Genomic DNA, 19,627 nt, shown 5'->3' with positions numbered 1-19,627 from the left:
CATCTCAAAAAACATGTTTTAGCGCTCACAACAGCTGCAGACACTACTGCTGTCGTTTACGTTGTCGTAAAAGATGACCCTTTCCAGTTCTAGTTAATTTCAAGTCAATTTATTAATATATGCACAACAAAATGATGTCATACATTGTGCATGACTGTGGAGTAGGTTCCCGGGACAAATGGCCAGATGGACAGCAATGTGGACAATGGCAATGAGGCAGAGACGTCTACAGGCACTGGAGCAGCACCCAAATCCACCGGCAGGTAGAAACACAGCGTTGGTCTGAAAGAGAGGAGAGACCAGCAGTCAGACACACACACACACTCAGAGAGACATACTGAGCCTGATCTGCTGTCTAAGCTAAGGTAGGAGAAGACGCTGCTAGGGTCGGTCACATGACAGTGAGAATAAACCGTTTTCATTGAGGTCATTCAGCCTCAAATGAAAAGTAAATCTGCCATGTTTGTTTTTGTTCTATCCTATCCAATGTGTTAGAGTAGACTTAGAGGAAAATAATTACAACTATCCCTTAATATGGTTTAAGCTTGAAGCCCAGTTGATGTAAATCAAGTCTCCACTTTGGAGCCAGGCTCTTAAAAAATACTATAATGTGGCTCCTGACAGGCAGTTTAAGAATCACTGCTCTAATGTAATAGCCATTACACCCTATAGTCAGAGATGGACTGGGATCAAAAATTGGCTCTGGACTTTTGTCGAGACCAGCCCACCGCAATCGGCCGGACACCAACCATCCTTCCTGGTGATTTACAAGTCTCTGGCCTCTCTTTATTGCTCTATTGTAAGTCGTTAAGTAGAGATGTTTGAAATAAGTAGAGACGGTTGAATAGACAATGTACTCACAGACATAAAAGGCTGCCTGGCTGTGGATGAACTGGCCCGCTTCTTCCATGAAAACAAACATGTGAAGGCAACCTGTAGACGGAGACAGAGAGGACACACTTGATGATTCATAACTGAAACTTAGACACATCACATTATGTTCATTCTAGAGTAAGGTAGAGATGGTTGAATAGACAATATACTCACAGTAATAAAGTCACACGGTATAATTGTAGGAAGTACTAAGACATGTAAACCAAGAATGAAAAAATAAAATAACACCAAAATATAATGTACCTTATTATCGGAGCAGCTTTCTCAGCAGATCGGTCTTCTCTGCAACTCCATGAATCACAAAGTCTGTTTTCTTTCAGACTCCATCAGCATAAAAGCCTCCAGGTGGTCCTGTGAAAGCTTGCTCCTGAGTCTGTTTTTGATCAACGTCAGCGTTGAAAATGTTGAAAATGTACGCTCACAGGCCACTTGGGTGATGGACAGCGTGAGTACAAAATTTGCATGTCAGGCCAAGAAGGTGGAACACATCTGTGAGCAGGTTGAACCTCCTGAGAACTTGGTGGCAGCACAGTGGGCGATCTTTGCAGGGAGAGCAGCTTCTATTCTCTACTTCAATCTCCTCCTCTTCAGCTCCAGAGCCTTCGTCCACTGTTCTGTTCTTTTACTCCTCCAGTCATGACATTTTCTACAGCTAGGCTTTTCAGCTCATACTGTACGTTTTCAACTGTTGCACGTCAAACTTGAGTACACAATTGCTGAGCCTACTTTCGATTGGTCTTTGCACCGGAAAGTTTTCTTCACCACTGGGTGGAACGAGTGAAGCGATTAATATCAACAGGGGGGCTCTCCTCCTGTTGCTCTTTATTATTATTATTATATCTGTCCTTTGTCCTCCTGTCCCAACACAACACTAGGATCAGTACATCGCCCCGGGGACCAACTCCAGTTCTTGTGCCAGTGCCTTGGTCAGGGTCACTGACAGGAGTATTAACCCTAACATACATGTCTTTGATGGTGGGAGGAAACCGGAGCACCCGGCGGAAACCCACACAAACACGGGGAGAACATGCAAACTCCACACAGAAAGGACCTGGGAACCCAGGACCTTCTTGCTGTGAGGCAACAGTGCTAACCACTGAGCCACCGTGCCGTCCATAATGATGAAGGACTGTCCTCCTGTCTGCCACTCACTGCTAGGCTGTGCTGCTCTGCAGATGCTGGACTTGGCTGACCCTGGACAAGAGATTAAGAATTTGTGAGGGTCAAACACAACAAATGTACAAAGTTAGGTTTTAGCCCCAACTACACTTCGTATTTGCGAGCTAAAATTGGCTCCCACTCTATGTGTCTGAAAGCTGGCATCGCTGAAAAATAAAGTATGAAATCTAAGATATGTTGTATTATTGTGACTTAGTCTCCTGGTAATTACAGTGTCTCCAGCTAGAATACTGAATCAAATCAATGGTGAATCAATGCTGAATTATTAGCCAGCTACACTATGTGTGGGTCACACTCACCTAGGCTCTCTCCCTCTCTCCCTCTCTCTCTCTCTCTCTCCTCTCTCCCTTTCTCTCTCTGTCGCTCTCACAGGCCCACAGATAGAGCGGTCCATGGGGAATTCTCCTGGTAGTCCTGACTGTCTCTTCCTCAGGAACAGGACCCTTCCATGGACGTCTTCTTCCAGCATAATCTGGAAGCTAAATGTTACACACACACACACACACACACACACACACACACACACACATACACACACAGCGTACACCCCTCATCTCCCTCCCTCCTCCCCAGCAGGCAATACCCAACAAACGAACAATAACGCACCGGTGGCCAAACTTTTGTGTGTGTGTGTGTGTGTGTGTGTTGGGAATTGACCACCGGTGACAAGTTGACAAGCACTAAAAAATTCTTGCTGGCCATTATTGTTTGTTGGTTAATACTTACCTGAAACCTGGGATGGGGGGGGGAGTTGAAGAGGAGCGGGAAAAGATCATCTGCATTGCAAAAGAACAAAAATAATTAACTGTACATGTGAATGGATAATTATTTAGCATATTCGAATATTCCACATTTGTCTTATCATTATCCAGAATTTTCACAACATTTCCGATCAATCAGAGTGGGTGGGGAAGGTTGAAGTTTCGGTCCAAGACAGACATATCTTGACATGATTTGGACGTCCACAGGACTACGGACACAATATCAACTGACTGTGCACATACCTCCAGTGTTGCCTGTGTGTGTGGACAGGCGGAGAATCTTTATATTTCCTCGCTGTCCTTTTTCGGGCAGAAGCAGCGGGTGAAGCAGCGCCTCATGGCCTTCATAGCTCTGCGGAAGGCACCTTTGATCCCCTTCTTCTTCTTCTTTTTCTTTTCCTCCACAGGCTCCACCTCATTTCCTGACCAAAGAAAAAAAATACATAGATCAATATGTTCTACATGTGATTTTGTGCACAGTAAGAATCCTTTCACTTGATGTCTGGTCTAAACTGTTGATATAAATCTATCAAACATCAAGAGTTCTCACCACTGTCAGCCAGAGGATCCGCTGGTGTCTCCACGGGCCGGTCAGTGGAGTCCAGAGCGCCATGCCTCGCTGATGACATCACCGCCGGATCTTCCTCGACCGCGGGCGATGATGTCACGGCCGCTCCCTCTCCGCCGCTGGGCGCCGGTGGCACCGCCCCGCCTCTGTCTCTCTGCTCCTGGCACAGAAAGCCGTGCAGCTGCTGGGTCACGGCTGCGGCCATGTCCTTCCTGACGCTCAGGACTGCCTGGATGTTGCTGTCTCCAGGCTCCAGGCTCAGGACGGCCGACAGTGAAAGCACGTTGGCCAAAGCGATGCACTTTTCCACCGTGGTGCCCGGTGCGTCGGGACCCCCGCCTTGTGCCATCTTGGCCAATTCCAGGAAGGTGCTGTCCACCATTTGTATCGCCAAAGCGGAGGGCGAGTTGGTCTCCACATCGGCCTGGTTGGTCACACACTCCTTCAATAAAAACAACAACAAAACAAGCAAGTTGAGTGATGAGATTTTGACAGATCTTCAGGGTTCCTACACATTTTCAATTAAAAAGTTCCATAATTTTTCCAGACCTTGATTTGTTTTGAAGATTTTGTCTGGACATCTTGCCCCTGCTAACTAGGTCATATCACTGTGTAGATGAAGATTGTTCTTCACAGTGACAAATATCAGAATATGTGAGATGATTGGCAGGGTTCCTAAAATTCCATATTTTTCCCAGAGCCTATGTTCTTGACCGGATTTGATTTTGGTCTGTATTTGATATAATGCATGCTGACAGCGGCTGGGTAATAAGAGCGTCCCTCTATCTGAACATTATTCTTCACATCAACAAAAACTGTGGACTCAAAGTGGCTCTACAACAACATAAAAGCTAGAATTATGTGTGTATCGGACCCGAACCGCAACATTTTCCATACTTTTTCAGACATTTTTTCAAATTCCCAATCTATTCAAGACCTGGAAATGATCAAATGCATTTTTAATACTTTTCCAGACTTTCCAGACCTGCATAGGAAGCCTGGATCTTATAGGCCAGCCCCTTTATCATTTATTACAACAGCTGATTCTGGCGCCATGTTGAAAAGACCTTCTGAATATACAGCAAAAACCGTTGGGTCTAGCCCCATTTCTTCTACCTACCTTGTTCTCATCTGTGCTGAAGAAGGCAGACATGGCGTTGTGGATGAGGTCCAGCACAGGCTGGACGCAGGAAGGCACCATGGCGGAGGAGAAGTGCCGAGACGGCCTCTTCACCTGTGGATCCTGCTTCCTGACGCCGTCTTGTGCCGGCACAGGTGTGTCCACCGAGAGCTGCTCCTGGTCGCTCAGCCCGGTGGCGTTCAGGTCGCCGTTCTCCGGGCGGTAGAATGACGATGAGGACGAGACCACCCAGCCAGAGGGGCTCCTCTTCGTCATGTGGTCGAAGATGACGTTGATAATCTGGTAGCCGCAAGCTTCCAGCTCTGACTGCTGGGAGGAATCGGGGTCCTCGACCGTTTCGGATACCTGTCCGTCTCTTCTCTGCCGGGAAGAGGCTGTATCACAAACGGCATCCACTGCTGCATCTTCTTTTTCAGATGCAGGAGTGGCTGAGGGAGAGGAAGAAGATGGTTTTTCTTCTCCGGACCCGTCAGGAGTCTCATGCAGTGACATCCTGCGGGCCTCGACGTCCTTTTGGACCATCTCCCGGAGCTCTGGGATGAATCTATACAGGAGACAGCAGAACAGAAAGTGACTCATTTGTTCCAGTTAAAGACAGGAGATGGTCTTCTCCTTCACTTTCTCTTTATCCCTGGTAACAGCAAGCAAACATTACCGGACCAGAGCTGCATTACACTTTCTAATGACTCTGTTTATTTTTCTGGGATTGCCTGGAAAAACATTGATGTACAAAGACGGCTGGCTTCTGGTTTGTCTCATAGCATAAAGTATACAAATGATGATATCCACCCTTAGTTGTGTGGAAATGATTGGAAACAATGTGTGCCCTTTGCATTGTGGGATTGGCCTGGAGGACCAAATGATGTAACTTCAGGAAGCAACCATCTTTGTACACCTGGTCCACTGGATTTCCCCAATTATTATTTGTAGTGTCTTACATCTTGGCCAGACTGTTGTTTTGTTTTTGCTGAGTCCGGTTACTAGTTACAGCTGACCAGTGGTGGAAGAAGTACTGAGATCTTTTACTTCAGTAAAAGTAGCAATACAACAATGTAAAGATACTCCATTACAAGTAAAAGTCCTGCATTCAAAATCTCACTTAAGTAAAAGTACAAAAGTATTGGCAGCAAAATGTACTTAGAGTATCAAAGGAAACATACTCATTATGCAAACTGTCCCAATTTAGAGATTTATATTTTTCATAAATTATTGGAATATTAATACTGATTTATTGACATACATGTACATGTAAGCAGCATTTTAAAGTTGTCAACGTGAAGCTAATCTTGATAATTTAGCTATACTTTTGGGTAGTCTAATCTATAACAATGCTATTTTATAGTTATTTTATAAAGATGATCAAATGTTTGAAATATAAAATATTGATCTGAAAAGTAACTAGTAACTATAGCTGTGAAATAAATGTAATGGAGTAAAAAGTACAATATTTCCCTCTAAAATGTAGTGGAGTATAAGTACAAAGTAGCATAAAATGGAAATACTCAAGTAAAGTATAAGTACCTCAAAATTGTACTTAAGTACAGTAGTTGAGTAAATGTACTTAGTTACTTTCCACCACTACAGCTGACACATCTGACTGACTAAGGAAAGGATATGAAAGTCAAGATTGGTGCAAACGGTTGACCCACCAGTTAACTTGGTGTTTGCACCATGTCTTGTCTAGTATACTAAGACAACACTAACCAGCAGAATTGGTAGCGAAGGTCCATCAGCTGTGAGACAGTGATAACACAGTGATACATCCTTCAGTTCTGGATGTCTCTCCAAAAACTCATTAATCACACACCAACAGTAACTGTAACAGTAACTCTCTCCTCCCCCTCCGCCCCCACAGAGCCCCATGTCACGGCCTACTCACATTTCAGGGAACCCGTCTCCGGTGAAATACTCATGGTTCATCATCCCAGAGCAGCTTGGCCTGTTTGCAGGATCTATCTGGAGACTCGACTGAAAAACAACATGACTCTTTTAACTCTTCACATTATTTCAAATAAGAAAGATACAACTCACAGAGACAGATGCATTACGCAGCACCAGAGAGAGTTAGTTTGCAACCCTATCACAAGATTCTGTAATGAAATAACTTTAATAATAACCTACAAGTAGAACCCATGGTAAAAGACAGACATTAATAATCCTGAGGTTAGTCCATGTCCAGCAGTGTTTATTTCTCAGCATGGTAGAAAAGCCAATGAAAACAGCATGTAGACCATGTTCTACTGAAACTCAAATTAAACTTAACGATAAATGTAATAGTTATAGGAGCACACTGTGTGATCAGAGGCTGTCCAGGCCCAGTTGTGCAGAAGAGAGCACACTTACTTCCACCAGGTCGGCCAGCAGGGGGTCGTGCAGGCCGTACTTCCTCCTGAGGTCTTTGGGCAGCTCCACCTCAGGCAGGCTGAATGACGAATAGTTGGGGTTATCCGTAAAGATCTGCATCTGGCCTGGGGTCAGCGGTCCTGGCCGTGACAAGAAAGAAAAACCCAACAATGATCATATAAACTGAACACTTCTCTGACACATAATGTCATATTGTAAGGCATAATATGTAACATTTCCGCATTAAAATGTCTAAAAACGACTAGACCTATGTTATATACTTTTTTGAGTTGTGTACTTACATTATCCCAAGTGTTTCCAACAATGTTTAAACCCAGAGAAATACGTAATTTTATTCAAGGTAACTCGTAATCGCGTCATTTCCCCTTCCGTAAACGCTGGCTGAACATTAAAACATTTCCAGCGACTACTTTCTTACTGTTTCAAATCACATCACTGTCACTTTTTAGATCTTGGTTGTTTTTAATATCTTTTAATTTTTTTCAGTGTTTTTACCGGTTTTAATTATTGGGTCCGTTTGTTTTGGAGAGGAGGAGACCTCTGCGGATAATTCGGCTCCCGGTAAAAACCTCCTGAACGATGAACACTGAAATAATCCTAATCTAAATATAAAACGGCAATGGTGGTTGTGTAACAGAGAAGACTACAACTCCCATGATCCCACGCTACTTCACGACGTCAGCCAACTCCGTCTTTTGTTATTGTTTTGATTGAGAGACCCCTAGCGGCAGAAAATTACATATTGTGCGTTGAAAGTGAACTACGACCCTTCACTCCAGGATAGTGGACTGTTTATTTGATTTGCACATCGTTGCAGCAGAAGAACAGAAAGTCAGAGAAAACACCTTTCTTCATCATTAGTTGAGCACCATAGACGACTTATCAGTTGAGATATACAGTAGGTACATACAGTATATATAAGATTACATGGTGATGGGCGCGTTTGTCTCTTTGCCACCTACATTCCCACAATAACAAAATCCCAGCAGGCATGTCGGCCTATTGATAGCAGTGTGACGAAGCTAGTGAACAGACCTATTTTTCAAATGATTTTGTGCTTCTTCTGCAGTTTAAAGGTATGATCACAGAGGGTAGTCTGCCTCTGTACTGGGGGAAGTCCATTTCCCACCACTGATGAACACACACACACCTACCCATACATCTGCACGTTTCCACGCACACACTCCTGAGGCGGAGGACCACTTACCCACTCTCTTGACGATCTGATGCAGCTGGTCGATCTCCGAGTCTCCAGCCAGGAACACGCCACGTCTGGCCATGATCAGGATGGTGCAGCCGATGGCCCACACATCCACAGCTCTGAAGGAGAGGGGAGAGAGCAGACAGAGAAACACCTTAAGAACCCAGACAGGAATACACTAAAGTGCGTACACTACATCCTGGTTGGCTGTGAAACCAGCCAACAGGCTCTGAGCATATGAGAGCAAATAAATCAATTACATTTATAGGGATATTTGGAGTTACTACCATCTTTTTTTTCCAGTCTAATCTTTTCAGTCAAATGTGTTACTAATTATCCATAATCATACACTGACTGTGTGTTTTTTGATGTAAACTTATTTTTCAATGCAAACACTAGATTACATTGCAGACCAATCTACAACACAAAGACTAAATCTAGCATCTAAATTCACCATGTTGGAAAAGCGACAACAAAAGAAATAATGTTGCCAGGCCTCTGTACATCTCCTATGAGTTTGGATTTGAAGATACCCACTTGCTGTACATTCTGTCTCCCACCAGCAGCTCTGGAGCTTTGTACCACAGAGTGACCACATGGCTGCTGAGAGGAACTCGGGCCTCCGGCAGCGTGCGGGCGAAGCCGAAGTCACACAGCTTGACCACACCTGAGCCGGTGACCAGGATGTTGTCCGGCTTGATGTCTCTGTGAACGATCTGGAGGTGGAGAAAATAGTTTTAGAGAGAGGACCGACAAAACAACACCTTTAGCAGTTAACGAAAGCAAAGCGACGTCCAGCTCTTTTCAGTGATATTTACATTGTTGGTGTGCAGGTAGTGGACGGCTCTCAGGATCTGGAAGGTGTGCTTCCTGAGGTGCGTCTTCTGCAGGCCTTGAGGCTCGCTCTGCATCTCCTCCAGAAGGGAGCGGTCGATGAATTCGAAAACGGCGTGCAGGTGACCGCTGTGCTTGAACACGTCCTGCATCCGGACCAGGTTCTCATGGCGGCATTGCTGTTCAACAGTAAGACACTCAAGTTGAACCACCATCATACTGTTTCAACTTTTAGCGACAATTCACCGCGCTTCAAAACTCCTAGCTACAACAAAGGGGCTTCATGATGAACTATCGCTGAGTTTGGATCAATTTAGCTGTGTGGTTCAAAAGTGGACAACAAGGTGATGTCACCCTGGACTCTTTCCTAATCCTCCTCAAAACTGTCGGTGATGAACAGCAGTTCAGGTTTTCTCAGCTCAGGATACAAATAAAACATTTGGTCTCACTGACACTTGAAACCATATTTCTACACTAATATAGGACTCTATGTATACTCTACACTTACAAACAACAACATGATAAAACATGAAAGCAGATGAATCAAAAACAGGGTGACATGAGAATAAAGCAGAATAATAAATCAAATACACAAACCTATCTGTAAAAATGTGTTTTATCAGTATTAAAAACACTTTTGGGTCCTGAGCCATAGTTTAAGAAATCCTTACCACCAGCAGCTTGATTTCCCTCTCTAAAGTCCAGCTGACTACTTGTTCCGATGTATGTAAATATTTCTTTATGGCCACAATGTCTCCTGACTGCCTGTGTCGACACTTGTAGACCTCGCCATAGCTGCCTTCTCCGAGCACAGCTAGCTTTAAGTAATCATCCATCTTTTGTCTCTGGGTCTGGAAAACACACACACACACACGCACACACACACACACACACACACACACACACACACACACAAAGGCATAAACAGCTTGCAAGACATAGCAAGTACTTAGAGAAATCACTATATTTGAGAAAATGCAGTCAAATCAGAAAGGGTTTGATGTCAGTTTGTGATTCTTCCATCAGTCACAGGAACAAGTCCAGGTGTCAAACCAGACTTCATGCAGTTAACATACAGAAAGCATTAGCTAGAGACATTTTATTGACTCATAGCAGGCTATTTACTGCCGAGACTCCAATACAACAAGACTACATTTGAAGACGAATGTGTTCTACAGGTGAATATTATATTATATTCATCAAATAACCTATTTCAGTTTGAGTTGGGTCTAGGAGGCGATTACTAATCACACTGCATCCTTCTGTGCTGATATCCGTGCAGTTTACAGTAATCTTAACAGTTTAACACGTTGGTATCACAATATAATGTACAGTAAGTAAAACGGGGCAGTTTTTACCTGCTGACAGGTTTGTTCTTGAAAGTAAATCGTATCAAACTTACCTGTGAACATCGTGTAGAAACTGGCGCATGAACAGCATGAAAGTGTACTTCAACTCCAAACTCGGGTTTGCGTCACAAATGCGCTTTGCGTCACAATTCAGCGGCTGCTCCACGAGCAGGTCCCTCTGTCACCATGGCAACGGAGCCGCCATTAATCCAACGTGTTAAGATTTGATTTTAATAAAACTACAGCGTGATATTTTAGACTTTTTGGGACAGACTACAGGGGTAGGGTTTGTTTTTTATATGGTCCACAAGATCTACCATGGAGGTAAATAGCAGAATTTATTTTTGGCCAAGTGATTTGAGGTTTGTTCAGACACGTTTTTATTCCGGTGATTGTTCCGGTTTTAATTTGAAAATTTTGTCACATTTTCATCTAATATGGAATAAATATGGACTATGATGGAATGTAGCTGGGTATTAATATCGGTCTATTATAATTAGAACCACTACTACAACAGTGGTATTCAGATGAAGATCATATTCAGATCATGTTCCAAACATAGAATAAAATCAAACAAGTTAATCTCATTACCATATCAGGCTAAAGTGAAGCCTGTGGCGGCAGAAATTATTACATTGCTGCTCTTTCATTTTGACATGACTGTTTCATGAAGCGTGTTGCTTAACATCACATATTCCTCTATAGGCAACAGAGAACACCTACACTGTGCACTTCACCTTGTATTCATTTTCTCCCATACTGTCAAGCTTCACATTCTCTGACATTTTTACAGTCTGTTACAATCTGAGGAAGAGGCCATTTTGAAATCTCATGTCGACTCCCACTGCCCTGCTGTTTGCACAGTCTGCAACAGACAGTCATTTATTCCCTAAAATGCACTCCCTAAAAATAGTCACTAGTACCTATTTGTAGTTTCTGGCTTTTACCAGTATCAGTAATGTCTCTGTTTTTACTAGCAACAATTTCATAAGTGTTAGTTGCTAAACTTTAGCTAGTAGGCTACTTATTTTTATTCAGTAGTCACTATAGTGACTCTTATTTTATCAATACACAGGATATGATGTTTCTATCCCTTTGTGCCATAATCCAAGGCGAGCATTCATATAGAGGTTTGATTCACAGTTTAACAGTGATACTGTATATGTAACCCACATGAAATGTACAGCCCCATGAGTTCACTTATTGTTGTATCTCTCCAGTTCCCCTAGAGGGCGCTAACACTGTATCAGAGACACTACTCTGTTGTGATCGTGAAGGAGAATGATCTCGACCTCCATGCTGTGCAGAGTTAGGGAGTGTGACTACTCAAAAAACGTTTTTCCTAACCCACATTGTTAGTAATTTTTCTCAAAGGGAAGCGGCCGCAAGGCGCACAAAAGGCGGCCGCTCCTGAAAAGCGCTGCAGTCTGCGTTTTTTAGGCGGAGCACTTTCAAAAGTTGAGAAATGTTCAACCTTTCAGAAAAGCGCCAGGTGATGTGAACCTCTTTTTTCTCAGCCAGCCAACCGCGACGACAGAGAGCCTGGCCGTTTCCTATAACAACAACACATACGGAGGAAGTCAGAGAAAATGGTCGTTGTAATAAGTGAATTTCCGTTACCGCAACACCGATCATAAAGGCAGTATGGGATTATACTGGACGTGTATTCGGGATATTTGGTAAACCTTTGCGTGTTCCCCAACACTGTTTTGTCTTCTAGAAGAGCAAACTAGGTGGTTAGTAAGCTAGCAGCTACTCAGCTAACGTCAGATGATGAAAGTCATGATCCGCTTTTTATTTCTCCACAAAAAGCGCTCCAGGCAGCGCCTTTTCCACACAAAAAACGCTGTGTAGTCACTTCCAGAAGCCTTTTTGTTGACATGTTGCAGTTTTCTTTTGGCCAAAATTCAGGTGAATCTCCGGTGAGTGTTTTGGTTCTAACATGCTAGCTAGCTACATTTCACCTTGCTATGCAAATGTGGATTGAGACACTTTAATGTACTAAAGTATTGCTGTTAACCGTTTTGAGTCTTTTGTAATTTAAAACCAACTGGTAATCTGAGGTAAATGTATAAGATATTCTATTTTGTTTTATGAGCTAAATCTTAGGGTTTGTGCAAAGTAGGTGTTGTTATGCTAATGTATTAAAATGAGTGGTGCTTGCTTAGAAGTTGCTAGAACATATTTTCCCAGCCAAGTTTGTGTTGTTTTAAGGCTTAGCTAGTGCCTGTTGCAGAGATATCATGAAAACTATTTTTTTGAATTAAAATTAATGTTATTAATGTCATTGTTTTATGTTTGCCAAATTCTTAAAGTGGTAAGATTCCAATTCAAATATCTGAGTATAAATATGTGGTGCTTGGTGTTACTGAAGCATAATGCACACTGACTGCGTTTCGAGTTGGTCTCTGCACTTATTTTATGCTGTCAAATGGTATAAATGAGTCAGTATTATATTTACACTGAGAGTGATAAGTATAAAATGAATGGTAACAGGATGCTGTACAGTACTAACACTAGATTTTACACTGCTGTGTGCAGATGATTTTTTTTTGTTTTGCAAATCCTGCTACTGATGATTGACATTACGGTGAGCCAGTGAGTCCTGTCCTTCCATGGAGCGTGTGGGAGCTGCATCCAGTTCTTCTTCATCACTTCTCCAATCAGTGGACAAGCCTTGGATTCAGATAAGCATTATGACATCTCCAACTTCACACACCAAGGTTATTATTGTTAGGGAAAACTGAAACTACAACGAGCAAAAACAATGAAAAAAATCAACTCGTTAATTAAAATAAAAACCAAAACAAAGCTTTTGTCAAAAATGAAAACTAAACTGAAATTGAAATATTGTCTTTAAAACGAAATAGAATTTTTTTGTCAAAATGCGGACAGTCCTGGTCGTAACCATAGAACACCTTTCCCCCTGTGCTGGCGGTTTATCTGGGCTGATCTGGTTCCCTCTGGGCATGTTTTAGCAAGGAAAGAGAAGAACGCTTTTCATAATGGACGCATCTACAAGCGCCTGAGCATCTGGTGGTCGTAAAACATAAAGTGGCGTTTGGGAACATTTTGACTACGATAGTGTTCCTGATAAAAGCAAGTGCATAGTTACTACTGCAAACACAATTTGTGGCATAGAGCTGAAAGGAAAAAATCCGACAAATCTGAAAACAGCAGCTCGCAACAGGAAATCTTCAAGGACGTTGAGGAAAAAGACAAACATATTTGACAAACACTCAGGCGAGACAAAGGCAAGTTTAGATTGTATTGGGGAAAATACATTACAGAGGGAGATTAATCTGATTTTTAGGCTATATGTATTTTACTCCAGTTGATAATGTTCATGTGTTTAAGTGCAAGTGAATCTAAATTATAAAAAGAGAAATGGTTGTAGGTCTTACCATTAGAGTCATGATAGGCCTATTATCATCACATGCTGCAGCAGGTTGAGGTTCTTCATGTAAGTCGCTGTCCAGGGCGACATCCTCCGCTGAATACCTGACAGTCACATCGCCAATTATGGCAGGTATTCTTCCACGTAACAAAAAAAGTAAAAGAAATTCAAGGTAAGAATACGAAAATTTTCTTGCAAGCATTGTGTCTTAAAAAAGCCCAGTTGTGGTCACTGGGGTCAAATTAATAAAAAAAATGCTTGCTGGTTAGTCTGTTCGTAGAATCGGGCATGTCTAGCAGACTGTGTGATTTGCCAGATGCTTGATCCTAAATTCAAACCACCCAGACCTGCAAAGATTAACAGCCTGCTTGCTCTGCAAATGGACAAGGCAACTGTGCGCGTAAAAGACATTTTACAAAGCGTTCGCAAGGTAACACTATGTGTTGATGGGTGAGGCAAGAAAGGCCCGACGGCAGCTTTCATGGGTGTCTCTGCATGTTTCTTCAATCCTTCAGCTAAAAAAGCACAACATGTATTGCTTAACCTTCAGTTGCATGCACAGTCACCGGAGAGGCAATCGTGCAATGCGTTGACCGCACCCTGGACACATGGGGTATTTCAGAAGACAAGATCTGATCATAACCGATAATGGAGCGAATATCGTTAAGGTGATCGGGTTGTAGCAGAAGAGAAGCGACAGCAGCAACATACAGGCAAGCGTAACTACAGTCATGAAGTCAGAGTCGGACTTGGAGGGGGACAAATCGGACATGGAAAAGTGAAGCCCAGATGATTCTGGTAAGTAGATATGATGAATTGTTTTAAAATGTTTTGCCCAGTTCGCTAAATTAGCCATTTTCCATCATACTTGAATAGAGTCTTGCTGAATGTGTATTTATAATATCAGCTTCCTGCTTTTAATTTTTTTAACGTCAGACACATTTTTATAGACTACCTACAATGCGAGTTAGCCTAGTTCAAGGCTGGTGAGCTCAGTCAATTCAATAAATTATTTGGCATTACTTTAGAGATTTTTTTTGTGTAATTGGAAGTTATTTAATGTGTTTAGTTGTGGTTAAACTATGAATTGTTACATGTATGATTTAATATGTGTTTGTATAGTGCATAAATTCTGATCTATATTGTCTTCCTTTTCTTCAGAACCAGAGCTGAATGACATCCTACAGGATGATTATTGCTCAGGATGCCATGTCTGGCAGTGACTAGTACCTAGAACTATTATCTATTAACTAGTACACAACACAATCTATTATATACAACTAGTAACTTCATGGTCATGAAAAATGTTTGTATGCGGTATAAGATTATTCATCATTTAGCTCCACCACCTCTCCTTTTATTTATTTATCACAACCAGTAATAACAGCATCAGATCAACTACAGCCTCCACTAGAGGGGACTGTTGTGCAAAATTTGGGTCCCCAAAATTTGTCCAGTCAGCTTTTTGGGTCAGAACAGTAGGACTTTGGAACGCTCTACCAACTACCATAGACAGTGTAGCAGCTACAGATCCTTTAAAACACTTTAAAACAAAAAGGCCATGAATCAAGATGATGGTGTGACTTATGGAGCTTTAGCGAAGGTTCAGTCTGGAAGACTATCTTTTGCATGCTTAGGCTGTAGTTTTACTTCTCATACCATCCTGCCATTCAATTCAGTCAATTGAGATATCAGCTGTCCACATCAGCTGGTCACATCTATCCAATAGTACAGCGACACACCTCCATTGTTAGCCTATCATCTCGCTGCTGTCTTTTTAAATATGTTTCTCTCTCTGCGCTTTAGTCCGTTCATGCTGCCGTTATGCGCACCCCTCCACCTCCCCGTCACCGCCCAGTCTTTGCAGATTCATCAGCTTCTTCACTCATCAGCCTCACCAGCCTATCAGTCTTAGCAGAGTCATCAGCCACCACCACCACCAGTGTCTGGACTCCACGGGGGGATTTATCTTGCTGCTGCTCAGGGCTGGCGCCCCTTGATTACAAAATCTCCCTGCCAAAGACTTTCTTGTCAAGTCTTAATTTTCACTGTATCATCTGTTATAATAAACAATTATCTTTACTTCATTCACTTGTCTCTCCTGATTGAAACAGTTTTGATCGAATGATGGAAAATTTCAGAATGTGTGCAGCACTGAATGTTTGTTTAATGTGTATGTGTAGTAGCACTCTTCAGTGTTTCAAAATGTGCAACTACTGGGTGAAGTCCATGCAAAAAGCAATGAGTCTGACTAATCTAATGTTCTATAATAATCAACAAATATGACTATAGTACAAATTAACTATTCAATATCACTAGTATTTCAATTAACTTTATTAGCTATCAATATTATTTCAAATATACAAATTGCAAATATATCAAAATATCCTTTCCCCTAGAATGGCTCTTACAGTACGTATATGTGTCCATATGTGTATGTATATGTGTATGTTTCATAGATAGATAGATGAAACAAAACTAAAAATAACAAACCCACACTGAAAATTAACTGAAACTAAACTGAAACTGAAATATGTAAAAACTGAAAATTTGCTTGTATTATAAGCAAAATTAAAGGATGGAGGCAAGGACATTGATTTATAAAATAACCTCAATAATATTCACACTACTTATTTTATAAATCAATGTCCTTACCTCCATCCTCACACTACTTTTGGTCAGTTCTATGTAAAATATTCTAATAGTGGCTGGGCAATTTGACTGTTAACTAGCTCATAGTTTATTTTTCATCACAATATCTGAAATGACAGCGGGTCCAAGACTACATAAAATATGTTGTCATATGTGTGTCAGGCCTTCAGTCGTTCCATCTAAACATTCACTTCTTTCATACATTTAACCAGTTACATTAACAACAAGATTGTCCTTCAATCTTTCCATCTTCACTAGTGTTTCTTCTTTGGTAACACTGCTGTTTCATTTGACTTTTGATTCCACGTCTGCTCTAAACATGAAGACTGCACTTTGTTGTGTTTTATGGGGAAAGTTAGCGCATTTATACTGTCATATTAGTTTCACATTTTCTCTAGTAGCTTTGATAGACTTCCTGGAATGAATACAGAAGAAATACTTTATTTTATTGTAATACTTTATTCAAAACGTTTCGTTTCATTTCATTTTTGCAATCATTCACTTTGTTCACACATCCAATCACTAAAGCCAGGTAATGAACTCTGGTTCAATCTTTCCATCTACATATTCACTTCATCTACATAATCAATCTCTTATATGGATATACTCTATTCCTGACTGACATAACACAATAGTGATTCAAGCTATATCCAGTTCATAAAGCTTCAAAATTGTCTAGCGCATAGGAAGCGATGGACAGGAAGTGATAGCCACCATGGCTGAACAGACAAAGAAACAAGCGGCATCTACAAAAACTCAAACTTCATCAACAGAAAATCCAATCTCCGCACACACTCTTTGATTGACAGGTGATCTCTGGGAAGTGCAGTGCAGAAACACCACAGCAATGATAAAATAAAAAAAGAATCTCACACACGCTGCTTTAATGACTCCTGTCTACTTTAGCTCACACAACTCAACAGTGGCTCCAATAGAACCATAAAGCCCAAATCCAGGATAGAGAGGCTGAGTGAATGTGGTCTGGACTCTGTGGAGGAGAGTCATGGTTTTAGCGACGCTGTAGAAGGACAGAATACCTGCTCTGTGATCCAGGTACACTCCTACTCTGTAGGACAGAGGGCCTGGGATGAGAGTTTTGATACTGTTATGTATGAATTTATGATTATTGTAACAATCTAATGCCCAAGACTTGTCATTAGATCCAAATCTACATTCATCATAGGTCCCTGTTCTGCTGATATCCTTATATGAGACTGCTATTGAAACTGCCGTTCCACTCCACTCCACCTCCCAGTAACAACGTCCAGTCAGACCCTCTCTACTCAGGACTTGATACCTTTCAGTGAATCTGTCTGGGTGACTAGAATATAACTGTTCTTCTCTCATACTTGTTGCTTTTCTGTTCCTCTCCGAGAGTGACAGCCGTGTGTCTGCTGTGTTTGGATCCAGTGTGATTTGACGCAAATATTGTAAGAATTCAGCTCTGGTCTTGGGCTCTGGTTGTGGCAGTAAAACATCCATTTGAGTCACTGTCCATGAGATCTTAGGCCATTCCTCTGTAAGAATGCCCTGTAGTTTATCTCTGGCCTCTGACACAGCCGCAGTCACATCCTCAAAGTAGCGCAGAGGACGGATATTGGTGCTGGGTGAGTCTGTAGATTCACTGAGACGTGAAAGCGAGGGGTACTTGTGTAGAAAATGGGTGTGATCCTCTGTGTGTGAGAGCTGCTCCAGCTCAGCGTCTTTCCTCCTCAGCTCAGCAATCTCTTGCTTCAGCTTCTCCTGAAGTTCTTCGGCCCGACTCGCTTCCGCTTTCTGCCGGGATCTGATCTGCTCCTTCACATCAGAGCTTCTTTTCTCAATGAGACGGACCAGCTCAGTGGAGATCTTCTCGCTGTCCTCCACTGCTTTATCAGCAGAGAGGTTGATAGCCTCCACCTCCTGTTGAAGCATCTTCACATCTTTTTCTCTGTCCTGTATTCTTTGCTGGATTTTTTGCTGACTCACCCCGAGCTCTTTCTGCCTCTCAGTCCTTTCTGCTGCAGCTGAGACTGTGTCGTGGCCTTTATGATCATCCATGGAGCAGAGATAACAGATACACTGCTGATCAGTACGGCAGAAAATCTTCATCACCTCGTCATGACGAGAGCAGAAGTTCTCCTGAAGCTTCGTGGTGGCTTCGACCAGCTTGTGTTTCTTTAATGGAGGTTCATCATAATGAGGCTGGAGGTGCTGCTCACAGTAAGAGGCTGGACATACCAGACAGGACTTGAGGGCTTTCAGCTTTCTCCCAGTGCAGACATCACAGGGCACATCTCCAGGTCCGGCATAGCAGCGATCAGGAGGAGCAGCTTGGAGTCCTGTCTTCTTCAGTTCCTCCAGTAACTCTGCTAACATGGTATTTTTCACCAGGACAGGCCTTGGTGTGAAGGTCTGTCTGCACTGGGGGCAGCTGTGGATTTTCGTCTGATCCTCTTCATCCCAGCAGCTTTTAATACAGCTCATGCAGTAGTTGTGCCCACAGGGAATAGTCACCGGATCCTTCAGTAGATCCAGACAGATCGAACAGTAGAGTTTTGACTCGTCCAGCTGAATTACTTGCTGCGCCATTTCACTTCTCAGTAACAGTGAATGTCAGATAGTTTCACTTTCTACCAACGGATAAAAGTTGTGCTCTGATCCAAGCCAAAACTCTGTTCCTTTTGTTCATGTTCATTTGCTGATCTGTAGTTAATGTGTTTGCCAGCTCTTGCACTTCACAGCATGTTGTTCACACCCATCTTTAAACTGGCAGATCTGTGAAAGGGGAGGGAACAGGAAATATCTGGACAGAATGGAACTGGCTGTGTTTGAGAAGGAGGGGTTATCAGGCTGTGCTTTATTCCAGGAAGAGGGGCGGTTTGAAAGAAGCAGTGTGTGTTTAGGACTCGTTTACAGTGTGAAGTTAAGATTATGACAAATAAAAATGCAATAGTTAAATTTGGGATCAATGACCTCAGTGAGATATAAAAAAAAAAACACCTTTTGCCCTGTCTCTCACTCTCTGTCTCTCTCTCTCTCTGTCTGTCTGTCTGTCTGTCTGTCTCTCTCTCTCTCTCTCTCTCTCTCTCTCTCTCTCTCTCTCTCTCTCTCTCTCTTCACTGGCAAGGTAAGTTTATTTGTATAGCACATTTCATACCCAAAGGCAATTCAGAGTGCTAAATAAAATTAAAATAGAGGCATAGATAAAAAGACAGTGCAAGATTAGAAAAGTGAAAAGTGCATTAAAATCACATTTAATAGAAAATATAAAAGATAAAAATAAATAAATATTCCAGTGCAGATGA

The 19,627-nt window shown here is 42.2% G+C and overlaps 2 protein-coding genes across 3 annotated transcripts; both read right to left on the bottom strand.

Moving 5' to 3' along the window:
• Positions 1–6,841: 6,841 nt before the first annotated feature.
• LOC139651523 (cyclin-dependent kinase-like 3) lies at positions 6,842–10,406 on the bottom strand. Its single transcript, XM_071528467.1, has 6 exons — positions 10,345–10,406; positions 9,614–9,793; positions 8,927–9,121; positions 8,646–8,824; positions 8,115–8,227; positions 6,842–7,026 (listed from the first exon to the last, which is right to left on the bottom strand). The coding sequence occupies exons 2-6, from the start codon at positions 9,776–9,778 to the stop codon at positions 6,842–6,844; spliced, it is 837 nt and encodes a 278-aa protein (XP_071384568.1). The 5' UTR covers positions 9,779–9,793; positions 10,345–10,406.
• A 5,313-nt stretch (positions 10,407–15,719) lies between these two features.
• On the bottom strand, positions 15,720–18,926 carry LOC139651527 (E3 ubiquitin/ISG15 ligase TRIM25-like). Of its 2 annotated transcripts, XM_071528472.1 has the most exons (2): positions 17,252–18,911; positions 15,720–15,745 (listed from the first exon to the last, which is right to left on the bottom strand). In XM_071528472.1, exons 1-2 carry the CDS (start codon positions 18,909–18,911, stop codon positions 15,720–15,722), a joined length of 1,686 nt encoding a protein of 561 aa, XP_071384573.1. The 2 variants fall into 2 exon arrangements, with proteins under 2 accessions (XP_071384573.1, XP_071384574.1); XM_071528473.1 differs by lacking the exon at positions 15,720–15,745 and having other exon boundaries at positions 16,854–18,926.
• Positions 18,927–19,627: the final 701 nt, after the last annotated feature.

This window comes from Centroberyx affinis, unplaced genomic scaffold (assembly GCF_046629955.1).
Source record: "Centroberyx affinis isolate AG114_WGS23_722 - 3 ecotype Tasmania unplaced genomic scaffold, CSIRO-AGI_Caff_v1 ptg001679l_1, whole genome shotgun sequence".
Lineage (NCBI taxonomy): Eukaryota > Metazoa > Chordata > Actinopteri > Beryciformes > Berycidae > Centroberyx > Centroberyx affinis.
Note: the sequence above shows the minus strand (reverse complement) of the source record. Positions and strands in the feature narration are given on the sequence as shown.

Coding starts and splice junctions, on each gene's coding strand:
- LOC139651523 (XM_071528467.1), bottom strand. CDS start 9,778: ATGGATGATTACTTAAAGCTAGCTGTGCTCGGAGAAGGCAGCTATGGC. Junction 9,122..9,613: donor GGGAAATCAAGCTGCTGGTG/GTAAGGATTTCT, acceptor ACTGTTGAACAG/CAATGCCGCCATGAGAACCT. Junction 8,825..8,926: donor ACTACCTGCACACCAACAAT/GTAAATATCACT, acceptor CTCCACCTCCAG/ATCGTTCACAGAGACATCAA.
- LOC139651527 (XM_071528472.1), bottom strand. CDS start 18,911: ATGGCGCAGCAAGTAATTCAGCTGGACGAGTCAAAACTCTACTGTTCG. Junction 15,746..17,251: donor TGGAGCCACTGTTGAGTTGT/GTGAGCTAAAGT, acceptor TTATTATAACAG/ATGATACAGTGAAAATTAAG.